The 25,413-nt window shown below is 39.9% G+C and overlaps 3 protein-coding genes across 7 annotated transcripts; 1 reads left to right on the top strand and 2 right to left on the bottom strand.

Moving 5' to 3' along the window:
• Positions 1–815: 815 nt before the first annotated feature.
• On the bottom strand, positions 816–6,268 carry hnrnpdl (heterogeneous nuclear ribonucleoprotein D-like). Of its 2 annotated transcripts, XR_010325296.1 has the most exons (9): positions 6,044–6,268; positions 4,939–5,107; positions 4,689–4,850; positions 4,267–4,398; positions 3,954–4,062; positions 3,189–3,356; positions 2,378–2,479; positions 1,838–1,941; positions 816–1,109 (listed from the first exon to the last, which is right to left on the bottom strand). XR_010325296.1 is itself a non-coding variant. In XM_064307599.1 (8 exons), exons 1-7 carry the CDS (start codon positions 6,130–6,132, stop codon positions 2,409–2,411), a joined length of 900 nt encoding a protein of 299 aa, XP_064163669.1. In that variant the 5' UTR covers positions 6,133–6,268; the 3' UTR covers positions 816–1,109; positions 2,378–2,408. The 2 variants fall into 2 exon arrangements, 1 of the variants encoding a protein (XP_064163669.1); XM_064307599.1 differs by lacking the exon at positions 1,838–1,941.
• On the top strand, positions 1,855–13,193 carry enoph1 (enolase-phosphatase 1). Of its 3 annotated transcripts, XM_064307602.1 has the most exons (7): positions 9,238–9,421; positions 9,696–9,779; positions 9,906–10,007; positions 11,123–11,325; positions 11,630–11,762; positions 11,998–12,121; positions 12,804–13,193. In XM_064307602.1, exons 2-7 carry the CDS (start codon positions 9,696–9,698, stop codon positions 12,941–12,943), a joined length of 786 nt encoding a protein of 261 aa, XP_064163672.1. In that variant the 5' UTR covers positions 9,238–9,421; the 3' UTR covers positions 12,944–13,193. The 3 variants fall into 3 exon arrangements, with proteins under 3 accessions (XP_064163673.1, XP_064163672.1, XP_064163671.1); XM_064307603.1 differs by lacking the exons at positions 9,238–9,421; positions 9,696–9,779 and adding an exon at positions 1,855–1,959; XM_064307601.1 differs by having other exon boundaries at positions 9,239–9,779.
• A 325-nt stretch (positions 13,194–13,518) lies between these two features.
• Positions 13,519–20,610, bottom strand: tmem150c (transmembrane protein 150C). 2 transcript variants are annotated; one of them, XM_064307605.1, is made up of 9 exons: positions 20,486–20,610; positions 19,896–19,980; positions 17,769–17,857; positions 17,251–17,304; positions 17,000–17,032; positions 16,833–16,900; positions 16,447–16,574; positions 15,594–15,771; positions 13,519–15,349 (listed from the first exon to the last, which is right to left on the bottom strand). In XM_064307605.1, exons 3-9 carry the CDS (start codon positions 17,840–17,842, stop codon positions 15,141–15,143), a joined length of 744 nt encoding a protein of 247 aa, XP_064163675.1. In that variant the 5' UTR covers positions 17,843–17,857; positions 19,896–19,980; positions 20,486–20,610; the 3' UTR covers positions 13,519–15,140. The 2 variants fall into 2 exon arrangements, with proteins under 2 accessions (XP_064163675.1, XP_064163674.1); XM_064307604.1 differs by having other exon boundaries at positions 19,896–20,018; positions 20,486–20,603.
• Positions 20,611–25,413: the final 4,803 nt, after the last annotated feature.

Here is a 25,413-nt window from a genome sequence, read left to right as displayed (position 1 = left end):
ACACATTTACAAAAACTTCAACCAGGGAACAGATTCCTGGTTCCTGCTTATTTGGCCTGTAACATGCCACCACCCGCCTCTACAACTGAAGTGCGCCACCCAGTTGCCAAATACACCCTTGAGCTCCAGTAAATACCACACTGTAAAAATGATTTCTGTCCAGTATTTCTGCAGTGTTAACTATGAATGCAGAGTTGTGATCTTAGCTGTTTTTTTGCTATAAACGAGTAAACGTTAGCTGGGCTTGACTAGGAATTAGTTTTCAGTGTTTATAAAAAATAAAAACACACGGCAAATAAGGGACCAACCGTAACTGGTCACTCAATTCAAGCACCGACTTCTACTGTAAAAAGTAAGGTCTAAAAGCACAAACACCTACATGCCACTAGGGACAAGAACAATTCATTTAAAAAATGTAAATAATCTCATGTAGCAGCATTGATTTCATGGTATACCACACTACAGGACTGGCATTTTTTGATTAAGAAGTAAAAGCTACAAAGCTTCATTCCTACAATGACGTCAAAAGGCACAGGTAAATTCGACCAGTATTCACCTGTGCATCTTAATTCCTGAAACCCTACTCCAGATGGCATGTTGCCCAAGTTACCTAAAACCAGGCCTTGATACAACTGTCCAAAGTCACGGTGATATCCCAATGAATTCCTCAAAAAACACTTGATAGCTTGACTCACATTTTAGGTCAGACTTACTACAGCAATAATATACAGCTTAAATAGAAAATCTTGCATAAGATTATAAACATGGCATATGCCAATACAGCAAAGTTGATGCAAACAAAGATGAGACTACAGTTCTGTACCCACTCTTTTAATTCATTTTGAACTGGAAGGAAAAAAAAAAAAAAAAAAAACACAAAACAAAAAGAAACAATCCAGAACAGAATGACAGATCACAACACCCATATACGCAAAGCACAATGAAAAAAAATTCAGGAACATCTCCCTATTTACAGTTGGGCACATGGCGTGTCAACAACTTCTGTAGATAACAAAATAAAGCTTAAAAGAATGATTTGATTAAAAAAGGACAAGAATCCCCGAGCTGCCACCAGGGTACACAGTTGAACTCTCAGTCGACCTGCCCATCTGAAAGAGAAGATAGAAATTTGTGTTAATTATTTGAACCATGGACAACTTTTAAAAACTGAAAATTAGAGCACGTCCACGTTTCACTGATTAACTTCTTGTGCTGCCAAACTAAAGCTATTAAGTTCTCCAGTCTGTTCAAAAGATCATATGTTCAACATGCAGCTTTGCAAAAGGGACCACCAGCCGGCAAAAGCTTCAGCTCCATTTTATTGGTGGACAATTTCACCACTGAGGAGCAATGCCAAATAGGACTCAAGCTTTCTTTACAACCCCATTTAGGCAGAGGACCCAGCCAATTAATAGAATGTCTCCTTAAATCACTAAAATAATTTTAAATGTCAGCTTTTTATGGCTTCATAAAGCTTGTTTACATATGATCTTTAACACCTATGTTTTAAGGAAAAGGTTTGTGGCGTTTATCATGTGAAGTTCTTTAAAGGCTATAAAGAAAAAGCAAGCATTATGAGTAAGCAATTTAAAGGAAGTTCATTTTAGAAAAGAAAAAAAACAAACACTGATGCTCCAGAACTGAAATACAAGAACACTAAAATAGAGAATACAATAAAGCAGTTAACAGCACTTAATGTTCATTTTAAAATTCCTGTAAAAAACCAATTTTCACAAATCGTTAAACAAAACATTGTCAACTTAAAAATAAAAAAGTGTAGATTTCCTTTCTGTTTTATGCTTTTTACGCTGGTACAGGAAGGTGGAAGAGACCATACCACAGGACAGCGTTTTCTTGTGCATGCCGTGCTCTCTGCCCGCTATGTGCGACGCCCAGAGAATGTCGTGGTCAGGTGACACACGGCCTGCAATGAAGTCCTCACTGGCAGGTACAAACAAGGTACAATGAGAATTAGGAAGAGGATAGAAAATAAGGATAGGCCCTTACTTGTACCCTTTAGCAGTACGTTACCTGTTAAATTTGCTATCAAGTCTCTGTATGTTATTTCCACCTGTTATGAAAAGCAGGGAGGGAAACAAAGAAAAGGAAAAAAAATCTCCAGAAAAACATGTTTTTCTGGAGAGCTAAAAGAAAAATGCTACATAAGCATTGGCAATTAAAGATCTATAGACATTATTTAAACAAAATTCAACATTCAAAATTGGGTGCATGGCAAAGTTCTACCACTTTTTTTTGGGTTGGAAGTATTTTGGGTTGCAAATGTCTATTGATCTTTAAAGTACTGAAGTCAGCCAAAACAATTTATTAAAAAGAAAAGTAAATAAATAAAAAAGGGAAGCACAAGCTGCATTCTTACCAAAATTATTTCAGCAGGTCTAGATTTCTGATCAGTATGGCTGGTAGTTGTTCTGGTGGTTTCCACCTTCCCGTGAAGCTTTGCCATAACTGCTTTGCTGGCCTAATGACACAGATTATGGGACAGCGGTTGGATGCAAATTTAAGCAAGGCAAAAAACAAAACATGACACTGCAGCAATTTTCATAGAAATCTAACTTTTACCCCAGGTAAAGCTGACTTGAAGCTACATAAAGGTTTGTTTTGTTTTAGGATTCTTTTCAATGCCATTGTTCTTCTGTATTGGAATAATACACTGTATATTATCTTACCATAATTAAACTGTGCACATTAAAAACAGAATATTGCCAATTTGGCTTTTAAAATCATTGAAATAAATACCAATTGAACCTATTTTTGATCAGAATTGCAGTCTTGTGCATTGGGGCAATTGAAGGAATAAGGTCACACAGTAGAGGCAAATGTAAATCCATGGTTTTATTGGGCAACAGGAATACATAAGCAGCTTAGTTTAAAGCTGCCAAACTGACCAACGTCTGTATGGTGTGTACAGCCTGTTATCATTTGAATTTTGCTAGATCACGTCTGTTCGATCATGTATGATCAAACAAACAGACGTGTTTGAGCCAATTAGGCTCTCCGCCCAGTTTCCACAAAAATGTGAAACGGAAGCTGTTACCATAACAAAATAACATTTCATTGCCAACTCCAAGGAATCGTTTAAGCCTCCTGTAAATCCCCCCTGCCAAAGCCACAGTACTACCAATTTTGGCCAAGCAACGTATTACGGTACCATCAATAGTTTGCCTTACCATTGTAGTCGTCGTAGCTCTGTCCATAGCCATAGGTATTGTAGTTGTAGTTAGTAGAATAATCATAGCCAGGGTAGCCATTGTATCCTGTGTTGTATCCATTCCCATAACCACCATAATTTTGGCCATAGTAGTTGTTGTAGCCCTGACCGTAGCTGTTACTTTGACCTGTTACAGACAAGTGAAAACTATTCAGTACAATGTCCTCACATGCCCCAGTCTCTTTTCCACCAAAAAAACAGCCAATTAACGTGAACATTCAGCCAGTCTACTCTACACAGGTTTAACATCCCCCATCTCTCAGAATTGTGAATTATCCTCAAAGTGTCACTAGTTGGATAGGGCAAGTGGCCGAGCAGTTTTACTTGCATGGGGTAAAATTGGGTGTCAGACAAGTGTTGAACCCTGCCATACCCTCCTGAGACCTGGCAGAAATAAAAGTTGAATGTCCCTTGTTGTCTACATTTCAGCATAGTACAATATGGGTCTTGAGATCAAGACCAAAGACTCATGTCCACTACAGGTGACAAAAATTAATAGCCAGATCTTAGGAGGACATCAAAACCAGGAGGCTTATCAAGAGGTAGTGTCCATTAATGTGAAAATTCTAATTGCAACAGTCATTTAGTTTTCTGACAAAACTGTGTATTCTCTGTTACAGGCAAGTGCAAGAAACCAAGATGAGCTTAAGTGACAAAGGCACAGCTAAAGTCAACAAAATTCCTAAATCCTCTTCCTCAAGAGTGTGAAATAAGTGTGACATACCTCTGCCACGCCCTCTGGATCCCCCTCTTCCTCCGTAGTTACCCCTGTCCCCTCTGTGTTGCTGCTGTTGTCTGTAAACTTCTTTGGGCTGGGCAACTTTGATTTCACACTGAAAGGCAAGTGTACAATGTTAATTTACATTGCATTTGTTCCAATTTGTTTTGATATGCAGGCACTTCAACACTTACCAATTTTCTCAGTCATTATCCTTTACATTTTTTACCCTTTCCAGAATTTATATTCACAAAACACAATCAAGAAAGAGCACAACAGTAAATGTGTTCAGCTGGGATATTACAACAAGTCCACACACCTTTCCAGACCCAACTTGATGGTAACGATTCTCCAGAAGTTTCTGGACAGGTTCCTCCTCCAAGTATGTCACAAAACAGAAACCCCTCCTCTCATTGGTTTTGGTGTCCATTGGCAGTTCAATGCTGTCGATCTGTTGACAAATTTAACAGTCAGGTTCACAGGTTAATGAACTGTCCCAAACAAACACGTTCCAAAATTCAAGTACTGCCCTTTGACGGTTCATTAGTCTGACCAGTGATAAAACACCAGATGAGTTTTCCCTTTGGCAGCAGTTCTCATTAGCAACAGTTCAATAGTGCTGAAGTAAAACATTTTTAAATAAATCCCAATACCCAATGTTACACAGTCATAAAAAAACCTAGACACTAGGACAGATCCAAATAACATTTCCCATACAAATCTACCCTCCAAACTACTTACATCTCCAAATGTGCCAAAGTAATCTCGGATCTGGTCCTCCGAGGTCTCTGGGCTCAGCCCTCCAACAAACACTTTCTTAGGAGGCTCCTTGCCCTTCATTGCTTTGGCTCTCTTAGGATCAATAAGCTTCCCATCCAATTTATGTTCTTTCAGCTCCAACACCTGGAGAAACAGGAAATTAAATGAACTAATCCATTTGAATTCAAGCCCAATTTTTCATAGAATAAGTCTAAATTATAGTATAACATACCCTCTCCACGCTGTCTGCATCTTTGAAGAGGACGAACCCAAAGCCCCGGGACCGTCCCGTAATGGGGTCTGTTTTGATGGTACAATCCAGGACCTCTCCAAACTTTGACAGGTAATCTGTGAGATCTTTCTTGCTGGTATCCCAGCTGAGGCCACCAATGAACATTTTGCTGCGGATTGAAAATGAATCCATAAACCCACAGTAATGCTGACCGTTTGTGTTAAGTGATACAGGTGATATTGGTAGAGGGAAGGAAAAATAATGAAAATGGACAAGGTGCAGGAAAAGAGCTAGTATCACTTTTTTTCCCACTGGCATCGAAACTACCCATCAAAGAGTTTCATCTGATACTGTCGCCAACTTCCTGTTTAGAGCAGTTAAAACGTTAGCACGCATTACTGCGACATGAATGATATAGAACTTCGGCTACTCAGGATTTGAAACGCCAATGCCTTGTTCATAACTACTTTAACTTGTAAGCAAACAATCCCTTAATTCTACCGTATACTACTCGGTTGAGTTAAAGCAATGCCAGATGGTCATCAGTGCAAACGAACAAACCTGCTACGAAGCTTGCAAAGCGCGGAAAAATCGCGGAAGCGCGCATACAAGCTAGCTAAATAGCAAACGTGATCTTAGAAAACATATAGTGCAGTGATAACAGGAAATGGTTTGAATTATTTTGGTACCCCCGCTACTAGCATGACGACTAAAGAAATAGTATGTACACATACATTGGCTATTCCTTGCTTATACTCGGATAAGATAACGTAAGCTCGCAATTTTTGCGAGGCTGCTCGCGCCAGCTGTAAAATAACCGTTTCACTGGCCTTAAGACACAATTCACGTTAGCCATCGAGCTAGCTACTCAGAAGATCGCGCTTTAAAACGGTTTGTGTTGCTAACGTTAGCAAACCAGCGAGCGCTAGTCGCAACCTCGACTAAAACGAGACATCGCATCGGTTGTGGCCGACCGTTAACTCCTCGTTTCTCAGAATAATCGTTTGATTGCACCGGCTGAATGTGATAACCGTGCACAAATAACTTAGCCTAGCTGCGGCCTAACTAGCTAACCTAGCCAACGTAGCTTGAGGTGTTGTCTTACCCATCGTCCTGTAGATTTTTGCTTGCATTTATTTTGGACCCCTCGGGAAATTCATCCGTGCTGAAGTCAATTTGACCTTCGTTCTCCATTTTTTCAGCTAATAGGCGATTGTTGGCGACGTATGAATTAATCTAAAACGGTTTTCTTTAGACGACTAACACAGAGACAACAACCAACTTCAGCCGCGTCGTACAAAATGGCTGACTGAAACAGAATGACTCAGGGGACTTTCATCAACGATTTTAAATGGCAGACAGAACTCCGCCCCCGTGAGAGGCGTCATCATTTCCGATGTAATGTCGATTACTGTATTTACTATAGTGTAAATGAGTAATTTGTTTTATTTTTAGTAGCTTTTGAATGTTTAGTAGCTAATTCAGTTAATCGAAGTAAAAAAAAAGTGCAGTTTAACTGACACAAGCAACCACGACCATTTACCAGGTTATAAACGGGGAAGATAGTAAAATTTCTAAATTCGAAATGTAGAAACCTAGAATAATACAACTCTAACACCAGACAATTTTTTGTTAGAGATTATACGATTCAATTTATAATATTTTGCCTAATTCGGTACTAATTATAAATTGGGTGACTTAAAATATTACCAACATAATATGCTGGATTACCCAAAAGGTGCAATCTGACTGCTTTTGGATTACTTTAAATTTCATTAGCCAAAAATATTCTACAGTAGACATATCAGAAAAATCACGTCACTTACTTCATTTTTGTTATCCGATTACTTAATCCAGATTATATGTAATATGTCACTATGCAACCCTGGCTAAGGGCAATATGGTACCTGTAGCGCCTGACTGATTTGCAGCGATTGTGTCCAGAGACAAACCAGACAGATCTTGTACAGTATTCACTATTTTTATTGCATGCAGGTAGGTGGTGGTGCTGGTGAAGTTTTTGATGAAGCACCTATAATAAAATGCCAGGCCCAGGTAGAAGTCTCTTTTTGTCACCGCATTCAGCATTCGGTAATCCACACCGAACCAGAGTGAGCCGTCTTTTTTCTGCACCATCGCCACCAGGGAGGCCCAGGGACTCTCAGAGTGGCGGCAAAAAACTGCTGCTAACACCCATCATAGTTACTGGCTGATGGGTGCAGCTGTGCCCATATTCATGACACGCTTGGTGACATGGGCTCACATGCACTTGCTGTTGCTGACTCTGAACAGATATCAATGGGATAGGAAAAACCCTGTTATCTGATGCCATTTTTTGTGTCTGTTTCTTAACCTCTCAACTTATTTTGGTCGCAAATTCAGTTGTATCCTCTCTTCCACCTTTTCTTTCAGCCATCCAACTCCTTTTATCCAAGCTCATTTTTTCATGTCCCCTTCCAGATAGAAAAATGTGCTTAGCCTATATCTGGCCCACATATTTTACTTTTTTCTGCATCGATATATGCCCTATTAACATGCTGATTTTCACATGTTAACAATGCATTGAAAACATGCAAACATCACGCTGACAATGCGTTAACGAAGCGTGATTCCAGACGTCAATTTCACATATTTTTGACCCATTGTCGGCCACAATTGGCTGTGTGGTTATGGGCTACATACTGTATACCAACCTTGGCCCAATAATAAACATACTATCCAAAAGCTGGTATGTTACTTCCACATCTGGCCCTTTTTTGGCCCACATACAAATAATCAGTCCAGCTGTCAGCCGACACTGCTAGACAAAAGCCAGAATCGGCAGCTTTCTCTTTCCCCTTTAGTATATCTCTGTTAGGGTGTGCTAAAATCAATTTAATGAACAGAAGAATTTCATGGTGTCACCATTGATGTCTCAGTTTGTGCCATGGATAAAAGAAAGCCTACAGCCAGTATCTTTAGATATGCCAGAATGGCCCAGGGATGGAATGCTTGTATCTGCATTAACAGAATATTGTCTCGCTATGCTTGTTATTCAGCTGCAGTATATTTATTAAGCATGGCGGTGTAGTGGGTTGTACTGTTGCCTCACAACAAGAAGGTCCTTAGTTCAAATCTCGGTTCAAATCTTGTCTTTCTGTGGTGAGTTTGCATGTTCTCCCTGTGTCCACGTTGGTTTCCTCCAGGTAATCTGGTTCCCTCCCACAGTCAAAAGTCATGCAGGGTAGGTTAATTGGAGAGTCTAAGTTTCCTTCCACAGTTAAAAGACGTGCATGTTAAATTTCCTCCCACAGTCAAAAGACATGCATTAGGCTAATTGGACAGTCTAAATTTCCCCTAGGTGAGAATGAATGGTGTGCGTGTGCCCTGCGGTTGACTGGCAAACTGTTCAGGGTGTGTTCCTGCCTCTTGCCCAACGCATGCTGGGATAGGCTCCAGGACCTCCTGTGACCCTGACCAGAAATAAGCAGGTATAGATAATGGATGGATACCTTTAACAGTTATAGGCTGAAAACTCACAATTCAGCATTCAATTTACATTTGACAGCCCTGCTGAAAATCTGGAAAATTCTTAAAATCTTAAACCAGCCTAAACTGGTCTGTGTCTTCAACACTTTTAGCTGGTTGACCAGTTGTTTGCCACCTGACCAGCCTATATTGTCAGGTAGTCCACTAGTGTGACCACCAGCTTTGTCCAGCTACAGACCAGCTTTGACTAACCATAGACCAGTTATGATCAGATAGAAGTGTCAAAAGAAAACACATCTTAAAACCATCTAAAACCAGATAAGAACCCAACCAGGTCTTAGCTGGAAATTTCAGTAGGGATGGCACCATCTAGTGTTTGCAGGAAACTCACTTATCTTTAACCAACATTGACTTCAGACACTATTGTTGTTTTCCCATCTGTGAGAAGTTCGAGTTGTGCCTTGTTTCTGACATTTCTGAGGGGATAGTAAAAGCATCTTTGCAGTTCATTCCATGCAGCGCATTCTGTCAGCCATTGTCCTGTCAGTCCCTTCAAAGAGTATAAACCGAGGTACGTTCAGCTTTCAAACCAGGAAACAGAATTTCGATATGTTGCCACCTTGAGCACAGTAAACGGATAACATTTTAAAGATTATTTAGTTAATGTCAGTAGCACACAAAACCACAGCAAAATGATGCTCATGTACTTGAGAAACGCAAGGTTGTAAATCAATGATTAAATTCTGAATAACCTAGCGGAAGTGAATCATTGACCAGTCATGAGCGTTCCGCCGCCATGTTAGGATGATAAGAAGGCGTGGCTTTTCGTCTTATCGTTTGGACAAGTTACTCCACTCTCTACACTGATTGGTGATTGCCTTCTACTTTGACTGTGTTGCTCAGCTGTCGAACGTGTTCACAGCGCTCAGACGTACTACTTTTGCTTGAATTGGCTTGAACACATTTAACTACGGCGAACTCGCCAAACCAACAGAACCAGGGTCGGATTTTGGATGTAAGGTCGCAATTTTTTCGCTTCTGATTGGATTAAACCTTCATTAGATAATAAGCGCGAAAAGTGGGAACTTGCTTGGTACCGGTGTTATCTCGTGGTGGTTTTGCCTGCGGTATGAATGCGATTTTGTCGGCTAAATTCACGCAGAATAGATTTTTAAAGGGATCTGTCGAACGCACGTGAAGTACACTCGTTTAGCTAGCCTGCTACATAACCATATCATCGGTGCAGCTGTTCAGTTTTTTCTCCCCCATTATCATCCGTCTAACGTAAGATGGCTACAGTTGCAATACCAGCTAACATCAGCGTACTGTTATTGGACATTGAAGGAACTACGACACCAATCACATTTGTTAAGGCAAGTTAACAATTATATGATCGCCTACATTTGGATGTGCACAGCCCTAAAAAATTAACCATGCAAGAAAAAAACGATTTACGTCTAAATTGCAGTAAATAACCATTCCGTTTCCTTCCATTGCAGGATATTCTATTTCCATATATCAAGGAGCATCTAGAGGACTACCTGTCTGCACACTGGGAAGAGGACGAGTGCAAGCAAGATGTGTATCTCTTAAAAAAGCAGGTAGCCTGTCTTGCCAGCCTCCAAGAGTGTGTAGATCGATATCAGTACCGTAACAACGACGTGGCTAGCCTTAAGCGCTCAGTGTAGTTACGTTACAAATGGAATCAATATATGCTCTTTATAATATCTTGGAAAATGGCATTGTGTTTGACATCGGTGTGAAACTGGGCGTGTCGGAATTTGTGCACTAATGTACCGCGGTAGCTGCAACACTGCCTCGATATCCGAATGAATGCGGTCGCAATATCCCCTGCTTGAAGCCGGGAGCAGAGCAACGTATCAATTGGAATTTTGATTTTTTTTTGTTTTTTTTTTGGCTGATTTGGCAACAGTATCTGGATATGCAATAATGCTGCTCAGAGAATTATCGCGTGAAGGACCAGTGTCCCTTACCCTTACAGGGTATAGGACCATAATCAGTGAATGTCAGCATAGCCGCTCGCATTGTTTGCGATTAAAGTGCAGTGGGGATCGCACAATGTTATAAGTATAGGCTATTCTTTCGTGGCTATATAATATTTATATTATCCTGAAATTATTCCCGAGACAAACCTGCGTTGCGTCTGGGTTGCCTTCAGCATTTTAAACTGTTTGCGATTGATTGAAGTGATCCATTAAGACGCATTCGTTTATCATGCACATGTGCAACTGGGTGAAACCATAATAGATGTAAGGCCCAATGGGCATTTGGTGTGTCTGTGCGCTTCTGTATGCGGAGTGTAGAAGAGGCTGCAATATGCCGTTCAGGAAATTAGACGGTAGTGCCGTGATTTCCATATTATAACTTCCTTAAGATGGCGGGGAGCCTTTGTGAGAGTGCTGGATTGTACGAAGTGCTTCCATCCTCTCCCCTGCTGAAATGACTGGCTGTCAGCCAGTAACCAATTTTTCCCCTGGACTGCTGTTTTACAGGTGTAAACGTGTGGACTGTACTGCAATTTTGTGAGTGGGTTGTTACATTTTTATCTTTCTGTTTTGCAGTGCTTCACTGTGTCATGCAAACTGACATTCTGTTTGTGCAATGTTCTACCTGTCCCATAGATAAATGTATCAGGTAATGGGCAGGCTGCAGCAATGGATTCTACTTAAAAGTGCCATTATTTGTTTTGTTTCAGGCAGAGGAGGACACCAAGCAACACCGAGCTGGCCCGGTCCACGTTCTAGACCAGACAGTGCACACGGATGAGGAGAAGGCTATTCGCGAGGTGGTGGACAACGTCCTGTGGCAGATGGCATCAGACAGGAAGACCACTGCACTGAAGCAGCTACAGGGGCACATGTGGAGAGCGGCATATGCTTCAGGGAAAATCAAAGGCGAGTAAGTAGTGGGTGACGTGCTATATTTATGTAATTCTGAATTCTCAGACCCTCTCGTCTTTTTTCCAAGGTGAGGACTATTGTGGAGACAGTACTGATGTGCAGGCTGCAAGACAAACGTAGTTTGACCTAATAAAGACAAACGAAGGTCCCCAGCCTCGGTTTGGGGCAGTGTCCACGTGGTTTTGGGGCTTGCCTTTAAAGGATTGGAAGCTGCCGGGTGTATGCCGGTGGCAGAATGAGAGACACTGTGGTTCTGACTCCTGCTCCCTACCCTCTGTTTCTCTCTTCTGTGTGTGGAACAGAGTGTACCAAGATGTGGTTCCAGCCATCCGAAGGTGGAGGAGGCTTGGACTCAAGGTCTACATCTACTCCTCAGGAAGTGTAGAGGCACAGAAGCTGCTGTTCAGATACTCTGTAGAAGGCGATCTCCTAAATGTAAGGGTTTTTTTTGTCTGGAGATGCATCTTTTTTTCTTTTTTTTTTTTTGAGCAATGGGTGTATTCTTTTCTGTAGAATTACATTCAGCAGACAAATGGAACCATTGTTTTTATCATACTCTTTGTCAAGTAAATTTGGGCATTTAGAATTATGGGCATTTATTCATTTGGTCATTAATTGTACTAAACTTAAAAAAAAGTTATTTTTTTAAAAAATTTCTCCCTCTCCCCAGTTATTTGATGGTCACTTTGACACTAACATGGGCCTCAAAGTGGAGAGCAAAAGCTACCAGAAGATTGCAGACAGACTTGGGTGTGCACCTGAAGACATCATGTTCTTGACAGACATCACACGAGGTATTTTAATAGATCACAGCGTCAGTATTTTGTATGATTGCATTTATGATTGGAATTTTTTAATATTTATTAAACATATTCATTAATGTCAATATTTTTTTTTCTGAAGAGTAATTACCAAGGGTGTTGAGGATGCACATGTAGGTATTTTGTGGGATAAAATGCCCTGAAAAGCTACAACTTCAGAAAGCCTATGAATGTACAGATTTTTAAATTTAGTATAAATGCAACTACAGTGCAATCCTTTGGAAATGAATAAAGTGAGTGTGGAATATTGAATGCTTCAGGTAAAATGTCTTTATTAATTGATCAGCAATTAAGACTCAGAAGTGGAAATCAAGCCAAAGGATTATGCATGCAGTGTAAAAGTAAAATAAATACTTGATCGTTAAACATTATAGTTCAGTTAATTTTTGATTATCAAATAAATAAAGTTAGTGATGATTCATGTACACAGATTTGGAAATGGACATGGAACACATTTTACACATGCAGAAAGTATCTACTGTATGCAGCACCTCAAGATACAGCTGAGTCCATAGACCTTGCAGTGATTTGACACCGATATTCGCTGCTCTGCTCACTGTGTGTCCACCAGAGTAAGGGTAGGCCCAGGCCTGTGCCGCTGGCAGGGGGCACAGGTAACACTTAGTGTCAAAGCGGGTGCTTTGTGTTTCCATAGAAGCCAGGGCAGCGGAGGAGGCTGGGGTGAACGTGACCGTGGTGGTCAGGCCAGGAAACATGGAGCTGACCGAGGAAGAGAAATCGCACTACAGCCTCATCACGTCTTTCAGTCAGCTGGAAGTACCAGGATCTGCTTAACACGGTACAGAGTGTATGCACTTGTGCACTCACTCACTCTCATACTCACTCACTCAGAAAGCTGCTTGTTTGACATTTGGGGTGGGGGGTTGGAGACTGGTGGCTGGGCATGGGGAAATGCAGGGAGGGATTCTTAGAGAAGTCGGTGAGCATTTTCTTTTGATTGGTTGTGAAATTTAAAGTTAAAGGACCCACCTGTTTTCCTCCACCTTTTTTTAATCCTTTTAAATAAAACCATATTTAAATTTTATCTGAATGTGTTTTTTGTCTCCAGTGCAACTTAAATGTGTGTAGCTGCATGCCATGTTTAGATTACCTGTAAATATTTTCCACAGTGGACAGTCGAGAGTTTACATCTGTATTCCGTTCTCTCAATTCCTTGTTAATGTAATGGTTAATTAAATTAGTTTCATTCTTCCCTTTTGCAATTTCTTGGATGGTCCAGTTATGTTGTGGCATGGAAATACTCGTTTCATTGAAAAGGTGAAGGACATTCTGAGCTACAGTACGCTCATCAGTTTCTGTCAATGTATGGGATTATATTTTTCATTTTAAATAAGTTTAAGAGTTTAAAATAGGAATTTGTAAAATGGTTTAATACCAAAAAGTACATGCAACATGCATAACAAAGCACCTCACTATCACACTTTAACAGGAAATTAAGAGGCATTCAAGACAGTTTTGTTGAATTGTACTCATTAATTACAGACTTCAAAATGGGGAATTGTGAGGGCTATGACAGAAGACAGTTCTTGACCAAACAATTTCAACAATTTCTAAAAGGCTACAACCATGCCCTCGATGAAAGAACACAGCTGCGAACAAGACAGAAATTCAAACTATCAAGACAGAAAGTATCTAGGATAATGAATGCACAATTTTCCACAACGATACTTTTCTACTCAAATGCACACACTGGAGAGTATCTACCTTATGGAAGGAGAGGCACTTCAAACCCAAACAAATTTACAAAACTCCATATTGGCACACTTCTAAACAAAATTCTAAAGCAGTCATGAAATCCTTAGCAGTGGTGCCAAATCATGTGGCATAAAGTGCTGTACAGTATACAGGTTTTCATTCCTACCGATTGCTTCACCTGCTGATTTCACTAATTAGGTCCTACTGGTAGAAGGTGTGATAATTAGTGAAATCAGCAGGTGCAGTGATTGGTTGGAATGAAAACCTGCATACTCTCGGCCCTCCATGGCACGATTGGGTCCCACTGATCTTAAGTTTTGTCGTATAAAACACAGTATTATCAGTATAAGAGTAACACGAGACATGACCCTTGCAGACTGACAACAAAACAATCACATAAGTTGTGAATTGTGAATTCCATTTTTTTCAGAAGCTGTTTCTAAACTCTAAAGCAGAGGTAGGCTGACACAGGTGACAAATACAAAAGTCCTAAGTTATTCAAACAGTGAAAATTCTATTAATGCATCATTCCCATACTGTAACAATGTTTTGGCATCTATAATACAGAGGGCATAATAGGTTACACAGAACACAAGAAATAGCTTGTACCTCATAATGGAGAAATGGGAGTAACAGGCTCATCATGTTGCGGTTTTCATCGAACAGACAATCCATACTATAACAAAGTACAACATAGTCAATTATTGCAGATGCATATTTTTAATTGTTTTTATTGAAGGTGCCCAGCGAACTTTCCACAGTAAGACCCAAGAGGAGCTTGATGTCAAGATAATGTATTGTAAATATGCAGGATCAAAATGTTTCTGTCATTCGTATCCCTTTTCCATAAAATTAAGTGCAATTAAAGATTGTAGGCCCTCACCCATTTGATGGCTCAAACTAGTGGAAAGACACTGTTACACAGAGAGACAGAAGCACACAGACATACACACACACACACACACAAACACACGCGCACACACTGAGCCAAAACCCTTGAGGGTGAAGGGTAAAGATACATGCACCATAAAATCATTGCTGTTCATTTTCATAACTGCAAAACCGGCAGCCTCTGCCTCCTTGTGCTCTCAAATGTGTTTGATGGCCTCTATTGAGGTTTCTAGCTGACAGAAAATGTTCCAGGGATATTACATTCCACAAGCAGACATGCATTTGTGATAGCCTCCTTGTGTGGGATAGGCAGGAAGCCAGGCAGCTTGTCATAGTACTCATTGCGAGGGTGACCCAAAAAAAGCTTTATAAGCTCTAGGATACCCTACAGCTGATCAGACTGGTACTCTGAGATTTCAGAGAAGGTTTCAGACAGGCTGAGAGGGGGGTCCTGGTCGTCACTGCAGACGATCTCAAAGCGGTAGTGACGGAACTCGACGGCGAAGGTGGCGAGGAAGCCCAGGAAGAACATGACCAGGGCCCACTGTGCCCGGGCCGCATGCATGTGCAGCCGCTGTGCCATCAGAGCGAAGTCTGAGGAGTGCGGTCAAGGACAGCTAAGTGTGGATACACACACACATATACACACTGATACACACAAACACACAGGCAGTGTGCGTGTGCGTGCATGTGTACATGTGTTAGACGGTGGAAGAAGATAACTGCGTGCGTGCATGCGCGTGCGTTTGTGTGTACATACATGCGAGTGTGTGTGCATGTGTATGTGTGCCCGTGTGTGCGTGTGGGAGTGTCCGAGGGTCTTACAGTGGAAGGATACACAGCAGCATGCAGGATGTGACTGCTCCAGACAGCAGGAAGCGTGGGATCCCAACCTTCCTGCCCTCGTTCCTCATGTTGACCTTTAGTGTAATGACTGACTGCACCCAGCAGAAGAGGGTGCCAAGGCCAAAGGTCATGGATGTGCCAATGTTGTGGAGCTCCTCATCATTTGAAAGCTGGAGAAAAGGCAGACATGCTGAATTGCATTCAATTGACTTGTATAGTGCTTTTTACAGAGACACAGTCACAAAGACGCTTTTCAGAAAGACAGGAAACACAATGGCCACAATCAACATACGTTAAGATCAGAAAATAAATAACTTTTTCCTGCAATAAGTACAGTATCCTCGTACAACTGTATATTAATTGGGATTGCTTGGTTATGCTTAAGTTCCGTCACCCATTGTGCTATTTGTTGTTTTTGCACTTTTAGGTATTATGAATTAAAATCTTATTACAGAATTACTATAATTCTAAGAACAATATGAGGCCAACTTGTGCCCTGTTTTAAAAAACATCAGCGCACATCTGACTAGAGAAACACAGATTTTTGTTAACATAAAAGTGATACATAAACATATTTTCTCAGGTCTACAAACATGGCCTTATTGAAAGTGGATTATTTTGCGTTGACAACATAATATGTATCAATGTTATGAACTTAATGTTGAAAACGGACTAATTTCAACACCTCAATCTGAACTGGTAAATGCACCATAAAAATGTAGAAAAATGAAAACCAGCACAGCAACAGTGTCAGGTGAGACGGTGAGATTTGCAGCTGAGGCCTTGTGCTGCACTGAGTACCAACTCTACTACCGCTACTGTATTTAATAAAGAGGACTTTGTACCTGGAAGTTTCCCACCAGCGTCATCCCGAAGCAAGCCAAGGACAAGGCCACCAGACTGCCGATGTTGAGCCAGGGCTTGTGCACCCTGGCCTTCAGCTGCAGGTATCGCAGCACACCGATGATGAAGCCTAAAAAGCAGAGGAGATTTCATTTCTGCTTTTTTTCTTCACCAGAAACTAATCTAAAAGGGGTGTGTGTCTGTGTATTTGTGCATAGGGTGGGAGAGGGGATATCTCATGTGACCCCATCTGTTTCTCCTGTGTGTGATACCCTGCGTTTGTATTGTATTTTACTCTATTGCCCTCCATTTTAATTTTTTCAATCCTACTCTTCCATTAAACCTATTGTACACCTTTTGAACCATTCACAAGGGCAATCATCCATACCTACGAAGGCCGCCATGTTCACAACCTGACTGAAAACACAGCTGGCCGGTGGGGCATTCCCTGCAATGCTGAGGGGGATAAAATACAGCAGTAACGTATTTTCTTCTTACAAAGTGAAGTACAAATGGGCTTAATTAATCACGATACTATGCTGTGCTGAACTTTACCTTATATACGGAGGGGATTTTGGTCCTGATCGCCTAGGAGAAATTAGAATATATGTAGCAGTAAGACAAAGATAAACAATGTCGTGAAATGATATCATTAGCTAATGGTCTTTTTTTGAGGTCACCAACTGGAGCCTGTAAAGGCCATGTTTTTTCCGAACACAGTGTACACCATTTCTAAGAGCCAGAGAACTACACAGATGGACACACCAGGGAATCTATTCTCTCTCACAACAACAAATCCAGCTTACCTGTATTCTGAATTTAGTGGTGTTATTTTTTCATCTTCAACAGCAATAAAGTATCTGAAAACAACATTTAGAATATTCAGAGAAAAATTCAAATCCATTTTCAGAGAAAACATATGAAAATAAACCTCACAAGGGCTCTTCAGTGAAAATAATGTGGCAGATTTGTCACTGGCTTAATGACCTGTAGCCTTGTGCCTAAGTTTTAAAATATCAACATACAAGTATTGTACCTATGGTACTTAACTAAACGGGCACTGACCAGATATGCACAAACTCAACACAGTATAACCACTGAACTGTTAAAGGTCAGTTCTATAAAGACCAAACAGATATGACACAGCTATGCATGTATCCATCCTGGCACACTGCCTGCCATTAAGCCTGTCAGACAGGGAAACATAGCGCTATAATGTGGGCTAAACAGTAACTAATGGTAACTAGCTAATGCCTGAGCAGTGACAGCAGGCCATAGGTGGAAGCAGAGAGTGGGAGCCGAGTGTCGTAGTGGCATAACTCACACAACCCACAGCCCGGCTGCCGTGAAGACAGAGAACACGATCGGGAGAAACATCCAGGGACTGCACTTCCTCATGTCTGATGCTGTTTCCTTTAAAACACAAAGTGCAGATGCATGCTTTGCTTGGTCTCTACCCAGAACTCCTCCGCAGTTCATGAGGAAAACCATTTCTCTTATTCAAGCTCCCATCACAATACCCTTGTAAGTTTCTTTGTCTGATCATTACCAACCTGACAGTCAAAGTTGCAAAAAACAGTGCCCTCCAAAAGAGTGAAATTTGTTATTTTTGCGGTATACTTAAACAGACCCCTTTTCAATCTTTCTAAAACTCGGCATCATTCAATCAGGGTCAATATCCTCAGTCCCTGCAGGGTGAAGTATTTATAACAGCTGTGGGAAGTCAGTTTAGTTTTGGAGGTAGTTATCTACAAGATTTTCTTTTGTTCCAGTGGAACTTAAGTCTGAAGCTAACTCTCTAGCAATGTCTGGCATACTAGGTTCTCACTCTTATAATTTCTATTGCATGTCTTTTTTTTTAGTTAAGTATAATTTGTGAATTTACAGTCACATGTGAGTGTGTGATTTCTGTTTCTGTATGTAATTGCTGTCTTATTTGTATATTTAAAAAGCTCATACATCTAAAATCCAATATGGAGTTGGGGTAGACTTGATCCACCAGTTTATTGTTCAACTAACGTATCAACAAATTTGTAGATTTAAATTGGGATTCTTATTTTTAATTATAATGAATTATGTAAGCATAATATTTTAATATGTACAGCATTTAGGGGTCTTCTATTGCTTGTTTCCTTGGGCTATTTTTCAGAGCGATAACCTGTTAAAACGGTATAAATAATGGTGGCCTGTGTGCATTCAGATCTGCCACACCCTAAAATGTAGCTTCACGATTCAGCCAATAAATCTGGAAATAATAATAATAATAAGCAATAATGAATTTGTGCTCTCCTTAGCGGTGTATTTGGCGCATGGTACTCTATGGAACTACAGATCTGTGATTTAAGCTGCACAGGTATGTTTGACCTATCACAACAAAAATAGCTACAATGATTATATATATCGGAATACATATTCTTAAATGTTAGTTTCGTAATTCTAACAATAAGACAATATTCACCAGGGTGACAAAAACTTTGAATCTGTATTTTCAGCACCCCAGACTACTAGACAGCTCCACTGTTGCACTAGGATTCGCTCACAGTGGGTTTAGCTAGAAATCTGTGCGCCCAGTCTCATAATGACTTCGGCCGGTTTCGTAAACTTGTAAAGTCGGAAAAAATAGCACGTGGCCAAATTGTATATATGAGCCGTTTATGTTCGGGTGGTCATCGGCGACTGGTAAGTGACATCCGCTGAGATGTCAAGAAGCTGGACCGATGAGATCGCCAACTGCAAGACGTAAATAATGGCAGTCAAGAATAAACTCTGTGTCTTGAAATTAGGGCCTACAAAAAGTACATAAACCACACGAAAACGGAATAAATCTCATGCCCTCACCAAACTTGGAACCTCTACTTAAACACATTGTGATACATAAATAAATGAAAGTTACCATTAACTTGTTGCTATTTTCCAGCAGCAGTTAACAGCAGGATGGGGTCAGTCATACGTCACAACTGGTTAACTCAGTTTACCGCTAGTAAATGTCAGACTTTACGAGTTGACGAGGACCGGCTGAACTCGCCATCAGTGCAAACAGCGAGTGATGGGGTTGAAGAGGGCAGATAAGAAGGGAAGATGGGGAGGGGAGGTTGTCATTCATGTAATCAGCTAGACAGCTACACACTCCACATCCAAAAATCATTTTTTTTAAAGACATGCAGGTTGGTTGACTGAGCATAAACGCTCAGTCAACCAACCCTGTATAAATAAAGGTTAATAAAAATAAATAAAATAAAAAGAAAAAAGAACATAAAGTCGCTCATTTTGAAGGTGCATAAAATCTTCGTTGCATAAATTAATTTTCATCCTATACACAAGAGTAGAACAGTAGACTATATTATGTAAATATTTAATTTATTAGGACGAGAAGGATGATGGTCACGATGGTTGCAGTGATGATTATTGTTATTATTATAGCCTACACAAAATTTCACATTGCTTAACTTACCTTGTGAAATGAGGCCGAAGTTTGCAGAGAAAAATGCGTGGTAACTCCTTTTCCAAGTGCAAGTCAGACAGAGACCAGGCCTAACCTTTTTGGCAGGTGTACAACGCCCATCATTCTTTCATTCTGCAGACGCATATAACTCAAAAGGTATCCAAATGACAAAGTTTCCTTTTGTTGAAATCAAATACAAAGGCAGTCTACAAATTTCTTTCAAATTTATGCCAATTTAGGCTACACGTACAGCACTTCGAGACCACGCCGCTCTTATTCAATAGCCTAATCAGTCTCATGTTAGCAATACACTTACCGTCAATACATTTATTTATAGGGAATTTAAATTCAGAGATCGATTCAGTATAGACAAAATGCTTATTGTCGTGTAGTATCGCGTATTGCATTTTATGTTGGTCATTGTTCGCCGCAAAACCTGTGAAATGGAGGCTACCTTTTCTCTCGTAATATTATAAGCCACCGAGGTTACGTGAGATTGATATTCAGACATTCGGCGATGGTAAATTTCAATAAACCTTTATTTGCGCCATCAGTGTTTTCCAGACTCCTTGTATTTGACAGGAAAGAAGTGAACTTACGTTTCACAGTTGTTAGTTTTGCATAGCATTGCTTTTGGTTCTAAGTGAAAAGGAAAAACTACGGCGAGACACACGTAAAATATCAGCAATTGCTTTCGGAAGCGCGGAAGGATTTAGGGACCGGCACACAAGTGCGTAACTGCAAAACGCTGAAACTTCATTACTTGTTACTTTGCATTAACATTTCAAAGCAATTTTATTTTATTCAACGGTCTATAAAAGAACACGTGAAAGGTGATTATGTAGTCAGGGATAAAACTCTCTAACTTATGAAAATGAGAGAGTCATTGAGGAAAAACAATAGCTCTCTCAGGACCAAAATCAATATTTTGAAATATCAATATCAATACATTGTCATAAGGCAGGATTTTTTTTCCAAAAAACATAAAATGAAGCAAACGTAACATATATATATGCTCAGTGCTATTGATTAAAAGTTATGTTCATTTGAACATATGTCCAATTCAAATTTCAAATTTTATTTACAGCATAGAGCACATTTCATACAAGTGATGCAGCAAAAATAAAAAGAAGGAATTTAAAAATATTACAGAGGAGAAAATGGAAAACAATACAAATGGTACAAAGAGATACCAAAAACATGGTACCGAGAGAGATCAAAAAAAAAAAAAAAGTAAAAATCAGGGGGACTGCATTTCACTATTAGAAAACATAAATAAAAATATTTTTGTTGCCAATTTCAAATTGTTTTTTTCCATTTAAACAGTGCACGTGTTCATTTGTAGGCCAGTGAGCAAATCAACATTTCAAATTGATTTGAAACGTTGACACAAATTAGCAGTAAGTTATGAAGTTTCCACGTTTTGCAGTTATGTACTTGTTCGACGGTCCCTAGATTTCCCCATTGTCGAATGTTTGAAAATCGAATATCAATCGTTTTTTCTATATTCTATGGTGATCGGTATAACCTCGCTTTGAAAAGCCTTCAGCAATCCCACTGCTGCGCTCTGAACTTCGTTCTTCCTGTTTGTAAAAACCCGTCTCCACTTCATCTAATAGGTGCACATTCATTCCTGAAAGTCACACAGGACTGCATTAAAACATGGTCACAATCGATGTATTTTCCTTGGAACAACGTGTAAAGCCAACGTGGATAGTTGGAGGTTTGTCAACGCCCGGGTGCAGACAAGATTCAACTGTGCATCTCAGCAGCAGCGAGATTCATTCTAGACAGTGTAGAGGAAAATAAACGGTCTAATTATGACTATAAACGCAGTAACTATATAGGCCTGTCTTTTTTTTAAAAGGGGAATTTTCCACAATACATTCCAATTACCCTACACACTGTCTCTTTTAGGTCCCAAATACATGTTAGCCTTTGTTGCGTTGATGCACGAAGCTGCTAATTATACTAATATATGCCGTGAATATTTATTCAAATTAGGCTATACCATTGTCAATTAGAATTGTAATATACACATGAACCGGATGGTACATGGACGATAGTGACGCGATTGGTATGATAGTAATGTGAGTGGTATTGTTTTGACTATGCATTCTGGTGGTGACATATTTATTATGTAATCATGAATATTTCTTGCCAATGCAGGAAAACCAAGTCTGTATATGAATAGGCCAGTCTAAATTGTAGGTGCTTTTCAGAACCATTGTGGGCCTATCATAAGAATAACATGCATGTGATCATTCAGTGTGAATGAGTAAGCAATATGGATATGTATTTATGTGTTGTCTGGTAGAATCATAAGGCTCTGCTTTTACTAATGAGTTCATGTTGCAAAGGAACATCAGCCTGGCAATTCTGTTGGATCTATATTATGTGAAGAATCTCTCCAGCAGTGCCAATTTAACGAGATAAAATGAGAATGAATAAATGAATGAACAGATACATTAGAGAACAACTTTTTAACATTGGGAACAATTTATTTTAAAATCTTTAAAATTCTACACTACAGCCATGGCATTTATGCAAATACAATGATATAGAAAGCATCTGCTGTATGAAGTCATATTTTGGTTTTACCATGTTATTTTACAGTAGAGCCCCGCACATTGCATGCATTTTCCTTGTAAACACCCTTTACCATGTTGACTTACAAGCTTACAGTTTACACATTACCCATAGCAGAAGCAATTGAGGTAAGGACCTTGCTCAAAAAGACAACCGTGGAGTAAATCCTGCAAACCCCTTTCCCTAACCTCTACGCAACACCAGTGCCCATACAAACGGTTTCTGAACTAGACCCATGAAATTCTCTCTAACTGCATCTCTGTCTGATAACAGCATTTGGGGGAAAACTGGAAACCAGGTTACTCCCTTAGAATAACTACAATAAATGTTTACATGTTTTATTTTTTTTATTTCAATAGCAATTTCTTGTCATACTGCAGGCATTTGTATTGAATCATCAGACCAATATTAAATGTTGCCTGTGCTTCTCTGTCCTAATGTATGGACAGTAATAGTTGTTTTGCTTTATTATAAAGTACACCGTGATGTTTTGGTGTACTTTATAATAAAGCTCCATTTACATGTTTTGGGGTTTTGCTGGGTATGGTACACCCAGTGATATCTACTCTTGAATCATGAAATTTTCCCTGTTTAAAGTCTGACTAACCTTGACCAATAGACCAAATGATATTTCTACAGTCAGTATAGTCAGTTAAACCACCATCACATTTGGATAATAAGCTATGAGAATTAACAGATTTAAAAGCAATAATTATGATTACATTTTAACCATGACATTAACAAAACCATGATAAGTAGAAAGAGGAAATACACACACACACAAGCATACACACAAAGAAAACCAACCATTATAACTGCATAGAAAATCTGACCCTAACAACAGGTAGAAATACTTTCCGTCTTTTTTATTTTCATTTTTTATGAGATGTTTAGTTGAGAGAAAAGAAAGTCAAAATGTTTTTAGTTTTTTTGTCAGCAATTCTGATTTATGAATAATAAATGTCTTGTTCTTCAAAATTAACTTATAGCTACAGCAGAAAAAAGTGCTAGCAAAAAACAAAACTTACGTCTGTCAATCACAAAGCACTTCGGGGTAGAAATACTTTGTGAAAGAATACAAAGAAAATCCCAGAACAGTCCAACAGTTTTTTTATTTTTGTGGTTACTGACCTGCCGTATGTATGCAGCTGCAGTTGATTTTATGCAATCTGAGATTTTTTATTCTACTGGAGAGAGGGATAACGAACAGATCCAGAATGGCATATATGAGCAGAGACCATTTACACGTTGGGGACAACTTCATGATCAGCAAAATATGAGAATTTTTAAATCATGCTGCTTTATGGTTCTGTCTCATTGCTGTCCTTTCTGACCATCTTCAAAGCAGGCCTTCATTTTTATTACACTCGTGTCATCAAAAGGACCCAATAACATCTTTCACCATGCAACCTGGACACAGTTAAAGGATCATACACCAGTGACAAGATGAGAGAAACCATAAACTTTCATTATTATCGTAATGCAGAAAACGCAGCAGAGACATACTGCACGATCATTTGGTAAATCATTCTAATAATGGCTTTGGAAGAACAAGCGCAAACATATTATGTTTTCTACAATGCTTTGAACTACCCATGGAAGCTATATCGAAATTGATCATTCAGCCACAGAAAAGTGTGAAGGGTGTATGAATGTCTCATGCTGATGCTTTTAGTATATTTTTTCAATATTTGCGGACATTTTAATTTTGTGAGGAAAGCCCCCATCCTACATTGTTTGGTTATTTTCTGTAGCTTATCCAGATTTAACTTACATATACACGTATATACCTGAGACTGGCCTGAGAGAAGAAGATAGTTGGCCACATTACGAAAGAGGAGAGAGAAAAATGGTTATCTGCACCAAGATGTCCTTTGTGCGCTATAAGCTGAGTTGATGAAACAGGCGCCACGTCATATAAATGACGTCAGTCATTCTTATACCCCCAGGCTTCCAATTTTCGTCATTAACTCTTATCGAAAACCTTTGAGAAGCTTCGTGTTAAAAGAATCTGCAGTGCTTGGTTCTCGAAATGTAACTCTTCAAAACATTACAGGTACAGCCTGTGACACAGGCATGTATTTTATAAAGAGAAGTGGAAAAATTGAATGTCCAGAACAGCCAAGTAATGCTTGTATTTCATAATGTATTGGATGTCTTGATGAGGGATTGTGCTCACTGGACCTCTCTGTCTCCTGGCGCCTTCTGCATATTCAGTTGGGCTGCAAGTTATCCATCATGACAGACTCACTGCTACCCAATGACTTGCATTTCTGCTGCGGAACTGACCACCATCTGTCTTTGTCACTTTATGGCGGGCAGAGGAACAACCTTCCCCTGGAGTAAAAGCAATGCGTGCCCCCGCATTCTAGAACTCTCCTAAAACGTATAAACCGCTGATGCTAGTTGTGACACCACATGCGCAGAAGTGATTTCAGTTGTGTTTCTTGACCCTTCTCACACAGGTCTCTTGCATCGGCGCAGGCACCCATGCAAGCTACAAGCTCTCAGTTGACACCATTTGGGAGGCACCTCTTTGCACCAGCGATATGTTTTGCGCCATACTCTTTAAAAAAGCGACTTGACGGTGAGAAAAGATGCCAGAACAGCTGGATCATAGTCCATTACCGAGCACAATGCAGCAGACGGGAGCATTATACGGGGGCATTGCCCCCCAGCTGAACTGAATAAGAATAATGCTTCATGTCCACCATTTAAGTGGATTTCTCTGACCCCAATTAGATCTTATCAGAGTCAATGTCTGCTTGTCCTCTGTGAGAAGAATACAGGCTAAGTCTAGTGCATTGAAATAGCAATGCGTTCATCTGTACTAGAGTATATTAAATGAATCCACAATGTTCCCAATGCTTGATAATTCCTGTATGAAACACACTGCCGCTGCGTACAGTCAATCACTGCATACTCTATAGGGCTCCAT

This window comes from Anguilla rostrata, chromosome 14 (assembly GCF_018555375.3).
Source record: "Anguilla rostrata isolate EN2019 chromosome 14, ASM1855537v3, whole genome shotgun sequence".
Classification (NCBI taxonomy): domain Eukaryota; kingdom Metazoa; phylum Chordata; class Actinopteri; order Anguilliformes; family Anguillidae; genus Anguilla; species Anguilla rostrata.
Note: the sequence above shows the minus strand (reverse complement) of the source record. Positions and strands in the feature narration are given on the sequence as shown.

Coding starts and splice junctions, on each gene's coding strand:
- hnrnpdl (XM_064307599.1), bottom strand. CDS start 6,132: ATGGAGAACGAAGGTCAAATTGACTTCAGCACGGATGAATTTCCCGAG. Junction 4,851..4,938: donor ATGCAGACAGCGTGGAGAGG/GTATGTTATACT, acceptor CTGTTTCTCCAG/GTGTTGGAGCTGAAAGAACA. Junction 4,399..4,688: donor ACTTTGGCACATTTGGAGAT/GTAAGTAGTTTG, acceptor ATTTGTCAACAG/ATCGACAGCATTGAACTGCC.
- enoph1 (XM_064307603.1), top strand. CDS start 1,861: ATGCCGTGCTCTCTGCCCGCTATGTGCGACGCCCAGAGAATGTCGTGG. Junction 10,008..11,122: donor TGTATCTCTTAAAAAAGCAG/GTAGCCTGTCTT, acceptor GTTTTGTTTCAG/GCAGAGGAGGACACCAAGCA. Junction 12,122..12,803: donor CTTGACAGACATCACACGAG/GTATTTTAATAG, acceptor GTGTTTCCATAG/AAGCCAGGGCAGCGGAGGAG.
- tmem150c (XM_064307605.1), bottom strand. CDS start 17,842: ATGAGGAAGTGCAGTCCCTGGATGTTTCTCCCGATCGTGTTCTCTGTC. Junction 17,305..17,768: donor GCAGCCGGGCTGTGGGTTGT/GTGAGTTATGCC, acceptor TGTTGTTTTCAG/ATACTTTATTGCTGTTGAAG. Junction 16,901..16,999: donor AAATCCCCTCCGTATATAAG/GTAAAGTTCAGC, acceptor TATCCCCCTCAG/CATTGCAGGGAATGCCCCAC.